The sequence below is a fragment of the Oratosquilla oratoria genome, chromosome 19 (assembly GCF_046742065.1).
Source record: "Oratosquilla oratoria isolate Oo_2021 chromosome 19, ASM4674206v1, whole genome shotgun sequence".
Lineage (NCBI taxonomy): Eukaryota > Metazoa > Arthropoda > Malacostraca > Stomatopoda > Squillidae > Oratosquilla > Oratosquilla oratoria.
In genome coordinates, this window is record NC_134795.1 from 55,789,406 (window position 1) to 55,801,905 (window position 12,500).

The following is a 12,500-nucleotide window of genomic DNA, read 5'->3' on the forward strand; positions in this document are numbered from 1 at the left end:
CCGCTTTAGTTTGGCCGGGGTTAGCGCTCCCAAACTATTAAAGCTTAAGAGACAGGTTCAAATCAAAATAAAAGTTCGGTAGGCCACCTACTATACGAAAGAAAAATTTCGTAGGATACATCCAAAAGGTAGGCCACATACAATACCGGCACCTATATTGCTTTAATATCTAAGGAGCGCTAACCGCGGCCAAACTGAAGCGGAACGCACATAGGAACGCACCTAGGAACGCGCCCAGCTCTGGAAATGATGTGACCTTCCAGGGGAGTCCAGATGGAGACTCGCTGACTTCGACGGCGTCGACTATGGATATTCCTTTTGCAGGCTGGAGTTCCTTTATTTATTTATTTATTTATTTATTTATTTATTTATTTATTTATTTATTTATTTATTTATTTATTTATTTATTTATTTATTTATTTATTTTATTTTATTTTATTATTATTATTATTATAATCTTTTTGGTGGGGATAGTTTCGTGGGACTACCTACCCAGTCTGTGGCACAAAAGAACGCGTAGAGTCAGCGATAAGGAAGGAATGTACAGCAAGGTGATTTGGATGGTACAATGATAAGAACTGGGGTACGGACTTCTGGATACGAATGGTGAATACTGGCTGAAGACATGAAAGAGGGAGGGAGGGCATTTTGACCTTTTAAGTAGCAAAAATCTCCTTGCTGAATAAAATCGTCTGCCGCAAACCAAAATGAAGTTCTAGAATGCGACACCAGTCACAGGCGCCCTTGTCGAAACAGTCTTCATCTCTTAGAGAAGCTGTAGCAAGGTCACGCCTTCAAGAATTCGTTTTCTAGAGAATACGTGTACCATAATTTCTGTATTAATAATTGTCACCCCGCTGAAACTAGTATTATGGAAAAATAATATTATTAAAATTTTCATGTTCCACATATCAATATGTAAATGTCAATAAATGTTAGTAGTAGTATTCTGTAACGTCAGAATTGTAATTTGTACACCAAATTATTCGCGGTGCTCATAAATGTGTATTATATCATTCTTGTATAAAGAATTATGTTCCACAGCCAAGACATCGGTTTATGTCATCTATACTCCCATTATTTTCCCAATAAACAAGTCTTGAGAGTATTGGAGTTTAATCCTATCCATTCTCTCACTGACGAGTACCTTCATCAACTATAGTATCATAACTTCAAAGTTGAGATATCTCGTGAATATAATCGTCTGTCTTTAACCAGGGGCAGCGCGGTGGCCCTGGTGGATACAGTGCCGAACTCATGAGCAAGTAGTCAAGAGATCGATTCCGGGGATCCACTGTGGGCTTCTTGTGTTGGATCCTGATAGCCCTGGGCAGGCGGGGAGGCGACCAAAATATCGGCCTAGAAAACCCAGCGGCTTGCGGGAACTGACAGGGTTTTGCCTAACCACAGGTTTCTCAAGTCCCGCACCGTGGGAGTGGGATGGTGAGTTATCTATGACCTGAATACTTAAGTGAGATGTCTTTCGTCGGAGGGTTCACTGATTGGGTTAGGGAATATTTCAACCCTTTTATTACCGTAGAAGGGCCACGGAGATGAATAAAATTGCCATAGAAAGAAAGAAAAAATGTCATAAAGTTCGTTGGGTGAGCAACAGTAACTAATAAATCTCTTGTTTCCACGGAATATCTTCAAAGTTCGATAGGTCCATCACACTTGATTTACCTTTTGAATCAATGATGCTTCCTGGCCAAGCTGGTAGAGCGTCGATACTTGCGACGGAGGTCGAGGTTAAGGCGGTTCGAACTCTGCCGCTAGCGAGCTGGACCAAGGGCATGGTTCATTAAATTCCAAGATACACCGTCCTAGTCTCCTGATAGGGAGAGCTAGCGATGTTAAGCGGAATCAATCATCAATCACCATTGAATAAGATCTACGTCGTGGACGTGTTATCTCTTAAGATAAGCACAAACAACCCACAAGACATACTGAAAGTGGTCGGTAACAACCAAGAAACTCGTTTTGTAATCCACGAAAAATAAAAAGAAAGCGAGGCAGACAGTGGAAGAATGCAGTACCACAAGGAGGTAGGGTGTGTGTGTGGGGTGTAGGGGCGTTTGTGGGTGCTCACTTGAAAGCAGTGTTAATCTACGGGATGACGGGTGGTGAGCCGACTCATGACGTCATCCCCGCCTGCATTGTGCCTGCTGGGGAGGGCCAAAGTGAACCCAGACTGTGCATGGCAGTCACGTGTGTGTGCATGATGGCCCAACGGGTGATGGGGTACAGTTTCTTCCGACTCTTTGCTGCCTCGTTTCGAATCCCGCACGGCATGCACAGTGGCATTCACGAGGCGCAGGCAGTCATGCAGTGTTGGGGTTGAAGGCGCGTGTGGTTACATGCCAGCATGCACATGTATATGCACGCACATAAAAACACACACATGCAAACACGCACAAGTACATACACGTGTGTTCTATTTCTCTCTCTCTCTCTCTCTCTCTCTCTCTCTCTCTCTCTCTCTCTCTCTCTCTCTCTCTCTCTCTCTCTCTCTCTCTCTCTCCCCCTCACACACACACACACACACACACACACACACACACACACACACACACACACACACACACACACACACACACACACACACACACACACACACACACACACACACACACACACACACACACACACACACACACACACACACACATATATATATATATATATATAATATGTATATACATACATTCACCACTCGAGTACATGCTCATGTAATTTACAAAATCTCCACCAATATCTCAATTTTAATATTACATTTTAACAATGGTTTTCTGTATCCTTTTTTTATACATAGCTTGATGGTATTTTTTCTTTTTATATTTTCATCACGTGACTTCTCGTCTGGCGGATCGATCATTCTGCTATACTGTGGACCCCACATAAATGAATGAAATAGTTGATAAAAGTCGAAACAAAATGAAAAGGGGGGAATGGACAGAAAAATAGGTAAAGATAAATTAAAAATGAAATAAAAAAAATAATAAATAGATAAAATAGAAACAAACAGATGGGAAATAAATAGAATAATGATGATAATAATTCAATGAAAACTAGATAAGCAAATAAACGGATAAATTCATAAATAGATAAATGAACTGATGGATAAATAAATAAAATCATTATCTGAATAGAAATAGAAAAATAGAAATAGATTAAGATGAATAATTGGAAAAATAAAATTGTGCAAAATAATGAAGATAATAATCAAATAATAATAAACAAAAATACAGATAATGAATAAATGAATACATAAATGAATAAATAGATAAATGTATCACCATTGATGAAGAGATCTATTCTAGATTATCATATGGCTTACAAGTCTCCCTATAGTCTCTGCGGACAACTTTAATAGTTTTGTTCTGGTTGACTCTAGACAATGTTGCAAAGACATGAATTTGACAAAGACTTTTTTCTGATAAAGAAAGACAAAGATATTCTTTGCCTGACATGAATTCGAAAGAGTCCCGAATGATGACAGACTTTAAAAAAAGTAATAATGTTAATAATACCAACAATATTAATGATAGTTGATAAAGATAATTAGTAATGGTAATGGATGATAATAATAATAATAATAATAATAATAATAATAATAATAATAATAATAATAATAATAATAATAATAATAATAATAATAATAATAATAATAATAATAATAATAATAATAATAATAATAATAATAATAATAATAATAAATTAATAATAATGATGATGATGATGATGATAACAATAATGACCATAATCATGATTTGGTTTAACGTCGCGAACTTTTCTATCAGGAGGCTAGGACGGTGCCCCTTACAGAGGACTGTAGCGTGGAATTTGATGAACCATGCCCTTGGTCCAACTCACTGGCGGCAGAGTTCGAACTGCTGTTACCCCAACCTCCGCCATCAGTAATAACATCAATTGATTATAGTAATTAATAATGATAACAATATCAATAATAATGAAAATAATTATAATGATAATGATAATGATAATAATAATAATGATAACAACAACAACAACAATAATGATAATAATGATAATGAGTGATAATGAGTGATAATGAGTGACGATGATGACAATGATGACAATGATGACGATAATGACGATAATGACGATAATGACGGTAATGACGATAATGACGGTAATGACGGTAATGACGGTAATGACGGTAATGATGGTAGTGATGGTAGTGATGGTAGTGATGATAATGATGATAATGATGATGATGATGATAATGATGATAATGATGATAATGATAATGATGATAATGATGATAATGATGATAATGATGATAATGATGATAATGATGATGATGATAATGATGATAATGATGATAATGATGATAATGATGATAATGATGATAATGATGAAAATGATGAAAATGATGATGATGATGATGATGGTGATAAATATATAAATAAAGACGTATTTGAAAGCCGATTACCTATATGGACTTGACTCTCACAACACCAAATGGTGCAAACGAGGCCGTTGGATCTAACTAGACTCTGCAGGAGGTGCTGTCGTTATGGGGTCCTCTTACTTCGTGACGTCACGGCTTGTTGGATATCTTCTTCTCATTTTAATTTTGATTATTTTGCGTGTGTGTGTATGTATATATATACAGTATATATGTGTGTGTGTGTGTATATGTGCGTATGTGTATTTGTAAGTGTGAGACAGCGTGTATGCGCGTAAAGTTTTTTCTAATTTATCTTTGTCTTTTTTGTGACATTATCTTGTCCGCATTTTTTCTTCATATTTCCATTTTACGGCTTATTGAGGTGTTCCATAAGGTTAATAAAGTTTCCTGTCATAAACCAACAAAAGGTTGTACAGTACGTCATATATATATATATATATATATATATATATATATATATATATTTCTAAATAGAAATGTAGTAGCACATTTGTAGATAACACACACATATATATATATATATATATATATATATATATATGTAGAGACATTGGGACAAATTATGGGAAAGGTGGAGGGGGAAACACGGGTCTTTATCTGAATATCGAGTTTATTCCTGCCCGGTTTCGCTTACAATAGCGTCTTCAGAACATTCCTCTGAAGAAGCTATTGTAAGCGAAACCGGTTAGGAATAAACTCGATATTCAGATAAAGACCCGTGTTTATCCCTCCATCTTTCCCATAATACATACATACATATATATATATATATATATATATATGTATATATATATATATATATGTATATACATATTGGAAATTGGTATGTTATAACACATATGTAAAAGTTCACTATAAACCCACTATCGGAGAAAAAATGACGGAAGTACAGGGAAACTATATTTCGACTACTATCTGTAGTCCTCTTCAGCAGACCGATAGTGGGTTTATAGTGAACTTTTATATATACATATATATATATATATATATATATATATATATATATATATATATATATATAATCTATATGAAGGGCTTATAAGCTACACTGGGATGGGTATACCCGTGTAGCGTGCATGCCTTTTATATAGATTTTCTTTGTTTACACTTTATATCCCTGAAGGACAAACTCCGGACAGGGTTCGAAACTTAGGAATAAACTTCTAACGACGAGTCCAGTGTGTTATTTCTTGCAACAATGATTTCTAATGTCCAATCCTTCACGAAAAAATTATATAATAATTGAATAAGAGGTAAATACATATATTGCAGTGTGTGAATATTATGTGGATTTTTCTTAAGCAACCGTATCCTGGAAATTCGTTTGGGTCAAGTATCAATCGAACCGCTCCTCTCGTGTTCTTTGTATCTGCCGAGACGACCCTTCCCTGAAAGACGTTGTATTACTTCTCTTGTGCTCGCAGAGTTAAGATCTGCTCAGTTGATCACCTTGCGTGGGAATCATGTCAGCTCCTCCTAAAGTTTGATACTTTTCCATCAGCCAGGGCGACCTGTGGGTTGTGATACTGAGCGAGCGACCAAGTCGAGGCGTTAGAAGGCAAAGAATTTACTCGTTCTTTCTTTCCTTCCTTCCACTGGAAAGCTCTGGAACGCTCTTCCTTATGATGCTTTACTATCTGTCTATGATTTGGACGCTGATGAAAGAATAAAGGGTACTTTAGACGCCTCCTTCTCCATCGATACTTGAGTTCAAATATGTTCTTCGCCATTTTCGTGTTGTGTACAGTTGGAGACCAAAACAGACCTCGTTTTACGTCGCCGAGGTCCCAATTTGGACCAGTCCACAGATTGGATATGGAGATCTTCCGAGCCGGACGTCGGTAGGGATCACGTCCCAGCCACTTGTCTTCCGAACCCATCAACTCTTTTCTCACTACACGGAAGTGTAGCCCCGAGGGGCTGGCATTCCGTCTCCGGATCTGTCCAAAGTGTCTCCCAATCTGTCAACTTTCGTTATCTTTCCTAATTTTTAACGAAAGGAGAACTAACAACCGGCGACTGATCATCTTCTTTCCACTAGTAGGTGACTTAACAACGCCCCTACCACACTCGTACAATACAATTGAATCTTCCTTCCCAGGGGGACTATAGGAGAGCCCAAGGACCGTTGCCGGCTACCATAGGGGTTGGGGTATCCGGTTAGAGTACTTCGAGGTAATATTTGATAGACTGATGTACCCAGCTCATTTGTAGTAAGGCTTGATTTCAAGGGCACCACGACCACAAGTGGTCTGGCTCCAAGAGATGTCAGTTTCCAGACTTTTCGTTGTTTAGGGGGGTACCACGGAGATGAATAAAAGGTAAATAGAAGTGCCACCCGGTATTGAAAAGGTTAACTGAGGCCTGGAAGGTTTACACCAGCGAGTGGGTGCCACGGAAATGAATTAAATCGCCTGACGGCAGCTAAAGTAAAAGGGAAAAAAATGCCACACTGTACGGAAAGAGGTGTCGAGATGTATCGGTTTTACTCTGTAAGTAAATACGATATTGTATTAATCCTCTTGAACTCTCTAAGCGGTATCAAAGGGGAACAAGGGTTTGCTCCTCAACCTTGGTGGCCACTCTTAGCTATCTGGGGACAAAGGGGGGAAAGGTGACAGCTTTGATCGCATTCTAGTGTCTGTTACCGTGAAACGCGTCGTTTATATTTGCTATACGGTACTGTAAATGATTTGTTTTGTTTGAACTGAGGGGAGTTGTAACAGGAATGGGCTTATGAATGAAACATATGGAAGTACCGAGGCAGGCCCTCATGGCGCAACGGATGTGATGAAGGACACTTGGAATAATATATTGTGATCAGTAGGCAACCAGTAGGCAGAACGAAGGTAAAAGAACGTTCCGTGAACCTCGCTGGTGGTAGACATCTTCAGGATATGTAAGAACTTGGATGAACACGAAAGTCACAAAATAGGCTATATTTTTTCGTAATCTGTAAACTTTACTGTTGTGAGCATGAATCGCATTCTACACGATGATACATAAATGATAGATACATAAGTACCAGAACGTTCCGTCTTTAGATATCTTCAGTACATAATGTGGTTGAACACACACACATCACAGGTATCAACCTATTACGCGTTTTTGAACACTGTAAACAGATATACTGAATGTATGCGTCGTGATGTTATACAATGAGCTATGATGAATACATAAAAGAAAGGCTTGGAGACGTTTCGTACGCCGATCATCATCAGTATATGATGATAAGAAGATGGTTGGGCACGCACCTCGCATTTGACGATCACGTGGATGCTTGGTAACACAACAGACGTCACGTATGATTGTTCGACGTTGTGTGTGATCATATCATGGCATATGTAACGTTTCGTTCACTAAACATCTTCAGTACACCGTGAGTGGCTGGCCACTTGCATCACATTTACTAAACACACAAAGACGTTCCTAAATTGTAAGAATTACTGAGTTTGGATTTTAGATTTAGTTCATCTTAAATTGGCAGGTTTTTTTTTTATCAGTATTGATAGACAACTGGTTTCCAATTCTTGGTGAATTGATATTTTATTTGGAATTCCCAGTGATTTATTTTTGTCGTTTATAAATACTTTCTTGGTGTGATTTTACGGATTTCATAAAGATTGTTACTCTAACGGGTAACATATTTTCTCTCTGCCAAGTTAAGATGAACAGGTTTTATTAGGAGTGTACCACATTGTCTCACATTAAACGAAAATGACACGTCGTCAGACCGAAATGAAAGTTCACGGATTTCACGAATGTTCAAACTGTTCACAATTTTCTCGGAAATTTGTGTCTTCTCTGTACAATGCAGAACCTCACAGTAATATCGACTACTCGAATACACCCCAAAAAAATTAGTAAAGGAAAAAAAACTCAGGTTACGCACCGACACTCTACAATACTCATCACCACGCAAGCTATCGACACCAAATTTGCACCAGATCAGAATGGCACCAGGGACTTAAACCAGTTCTTGACACTCGCGAACATATACTCTAGTTAAATATAACTTGATCTAGAGTGAGGGAAATAGATTAAGAACAGGACAACGTTCCTTTGATGGCCAACTGGACAGTCAACCTACCTTCTTGGCGTGGACTTGGCGTAGGAGTGAGTATGATGGGAGGAGTGAGAGGGGGGGCGGGGGGCGAGGAGTGTGCGTAGGGAGGGGGGTGGGATTGAGGAGGTGGAAGGGGTGGGAGGAATGGAGTTTGCGAGAAAGGATGAGGAGTGGAAGAGGTGGTGTTTGCAAGATGGGAGTGATGTGGTGAGTTTGGGAGTGAAGAAGATAGTTTTTTATTATCACTTACACATTACGTGAATTAGATTATCGTACGAAGGTTAACCATGGCACTGGTACTGAAGAAAGAGTCTGTCTGGTTGTAGGCTGTAAAAATTTTTATGGTTAAAAAAAAAAAGCCTTAGGAGATCGAGTTTAGAGAAAACGATTGGAAATAATCTTATGAGAGGGTTGAGTTATCTTGCTTTCGCCCCGTCCATTTGTCCCACGTGGTCTCTCTCTCTCTCTCTCTCTCTCTCTCTCTCTCTCTCTCTCTCTCTCTCTCTCTCTCTCTCTCTCTCTCTCTCTCTCTCTCTCTCTCCACACACACACACACACACACACACACACACACACACACACACACACACACACACACACACACACACACACACACACACACACACACACACACACACACACACACAATATATATATATATATATATATATATATGTATATATATATATATATATATATATATATATCACCCTTTCTGCCTCCCTTTCTCTCCCCATCTCTCTCTCCCCCTCTCCCCCCCCCCATCTCCCTTCCTGTCTCTCTTTCTCTCTCCTCTTTCCTTTCCCTCTCTCTGTCTCTGTCTCTTATCCTCTCTCTCTCTCTCGTCTCCTCCTCTCTCTCCTCCTCTTCCTCCTCCTCCTCCTCCTCCTCCTTCTCCTCCTCCTTCTCCTTCTTCTCTAAGCCGAACATGGCAACAGTCTCACACTCACACAACACAGACAGTAGTCCATTTTTTTTTTTTTTTTTTTCCGGGGAAGATGTCTAGGAGGTCGCAAGTACCGTTGGCGGCAGCCGTGCGGCCGAAAGTTACCAATCATAGGAATAAGAGACAAGAATTGACTGACTGATCGATTGATTGATTGATTGACTGACAAGCTTTGTTGTCCATTCGTGGAAAGACCTTGTAACGCTGACTGTGACATTGCTAAGAAAAAAAAAAAGAAAGAAAGAAAAGAAAAAACGAAAAAAGGAAGGTATTGTATAGGCGCGTGCCTCCACCAAGACAGTGGACAAGATGCAGAGATGACCCGTCATCCAGGAGGTGCCAAGATAAGAGGGAGGGAAGAGGGTAGAGGGGAGTGGAGTATGTACTCAGAATGGATTCCTCTGCCAATGAACCCCATTTTTAATATCATTTATTTTGCGACCCAAGTCCTGAACCTCAGAGTATGATCGGGACCCCACTCTCAACCCCCAACCCACCGCTGGAGATTGTATATATATATATATATATATATATATATATATATATATATATATATATATATATATATATATATATACATATATATATATACATATATATATATATATTTTATATATATATAAATCATATATTTTTTTTTTTTTTTTTTTTTTTTTTTTTTTTAGTCTGGACGACCCCAGACATTTTTCTTGGCGCCTTCAAGGTCATCCGAAGACTCCTGAGGCCTGGCAAGAGTCTGCCAGAAGCTTCTGCAGAGGGTGTGGTCGATCTTCACGTACTCGTATACTTGCTGCCATCCATAGCTACAACAACCCTTTCTAAACCTTTCCCCACCTCTCTATGACCCTCGTTATCTGTTATCTGTTGGCCATCCTTATCAGTCTTGGCTGCATGATCGCCAGTCGCTGAGGAAGACTGATAGTGGAGACCACTTGAGAGATAGCGCGGGCGGCCGTCACGGCGATTAAAAGCCCCGCACGGAGCGTCTCTGATGACCAAGACGGTTTCGACAAAAGGCGAACATTGCTTCATTCGGGGTGCATATGCTGCATGCACAGTGACCAATGCTAAGTACAGTAAATTCCTCGATATAACGGACGGTATGGGGCCAGGAGTCTGTCGTTATATGCGAAGATCCGTAATAACCGAGGATCCTTCGCTAGAACGGAGGAAAATTCCGTTATAGCGAGAGTTTGTCCGGTCAGATTTTTTGTCCGTTATATCCGGTATCCGGTATATCGAGGTCGTTATATTGAGGATTTACTGTATGTTGCTTGTTGCGGTCCTGCGAAATGGACGTCGGAGAGAGCCATCCACCTCTTCCACCCCTCCACCTCCTCCACACCTCCACCCGCCCGCCGCTTACCTTCAGATCTGATCACCAACCTCACCTTTACATAGAAGTGCAACCCCGAGGGGCAGGCATACGGTCATTGTATCCGATCGAAGGTCTCTGTCAGTTTTGACTATCTTCTCACTATTTTTCACTGTTTTTCTCCACCTGTTAACCGGTGACAAGTGAAAGAGGTTATCACACTGGGCTTCCACGGGCTTTACCAGCGTCGACAGTTGAGAGTTCGTTTGAGTAAAAACGACTTCGTTTACAATATTTGAATTTTCAAATTTTCAAATATCAAATTATTTTTCCATCATATATATAACAAAGCTGAATGATGAATTAAGATATTATAAACTTAGACGAATGTTAGACATACTGTTGAAATGTTCTTAGAGAAGTCTAGGTTTCTGTTAGCAAAGTCATGTTCTAGCTAATCAAATAGAGGTTGGAGGTAAGATGTCGGAGGAAAAATTGCCCAGTGTGATACAACCAAGGGTTTACCAAAGATCTATTAGAGGAGTTATGGATAGTTGCCTGCTATAGTGGGGTTGTGGATTTCCAGTTATAGTACCTGTTGTAATAAAAAAAAGTGAAATGCACACCTTGATATGAATTAGAAGAATGGAAAGTTGTAAAATACTGAAAGTTAGTGAAATATTGGTATTACTTATCAATTGTTCAGAAACATTTGTGAGGGGAATCTTTGCTAGATCAAGATAAGTAGAATAATTTGTATGGAATTGTTGGTTGCGGATAGGTCAATCGAGAGAGGTACCATCTGACGACTGAGCTTTTATTAGTACGACGGTCTGAGTGTTACAGCTTCATTCAAGTACTTGATAAAGCTGCAAGAAGCGAAAGGTCGTACTAATGAAGTTTCTGTCCTCGAGTGGTGTTTAGTGTAATGTTTTTGCCCTGCTTACTTGATAGGATCAGGCTGGTGACCTAAGGTCGAGTCCTTTGGGTCCTTGGCACCTTGACATCTTGGCACCGTGGAACCTTGGAACCTTTATACAAAGGCACCTTGGCACAAAGGTACCTTGACATCTTGGCACGGTGGAACCTTGGAACCTTTATACAAAGGCACCTTGGCACAATGGTACCTTGACATCTTGACACCTTGGAATATTGGTACCTTAGCACCTTGGTACCTTGACATCTTGGCACCGTGGAACCTTGGAACCTTTATACAAAGGCACCTTGGCACAATGGTACCTTGACATCTTGGAATCTTGAAACCTTGGAATCTTGGTAGCTTGGTACCTTGGAACCTTTATACAAAGGCACCTTGGCACTTGACTTTATATCCAGGATTAAAATTAATCGGAGCATTAAGCAGACACGAGACATTCCGAAGATAATTTTCAGGTCTTATTGTTTCCCTAAAGTACCAAGGTCGACCGTATAGGCTACCTTAATTATCGTCATGCTATATGACGTCATAACCCAGGGGATTGAGGTTATATGACGTCAGTATGTGACGTAACTTCACGGAAGAAAATGTCAGAGCTTGTGAGGTCGCTTACTGATTGCATATATGTATATGCAGTATATGCATGTATGTATACCTTTGTACACACACACACACACACACACACACACACACACACACACACACACACACACACACACACACACACACACACATATATATATATATATATATATATATATATCCATATATATATATATATATATACACATATACATATAT

General features: G+C 39.4%; 1 protein-coding gene across 4 annotated transcripts in view; it reads right to left on the reverse strand.

Annotated features, from left to right (window-relative positions):
• LOC143035907 (esterase E4-like) overlaps positions 1-12,500 on the reverse strand; it is a 113,596-nt gene that overhangs the window by 40,083 nt on the left and 61,013 nt on the right. The window contains exon 1 of one of the 4 annotated variants that reach the window (XM_076203111.1): positions 8,526-8,583. The exons of 1 other annotated variant lie outside the window; for it this stretch is intronic. Coding sequence is in view for 1 of the 3 variants with exons in the window: in XM_076203110.1 (XP_076059225.1) it covers positions 7,690-7,767 (78 nt within the window). In the remaining 2 variants the exon portion in view is untranslated. Of the gene's footprint in view, positions 1-7,689; positions 7,783-8,327; positions 8,488-8,525; positions 8,584-12,500 lie in introns of those variants that run through there. 2 more of the 4 variants (XM_076203112.1, XM_076203110.1) reach the window with 2 other exon arrangements.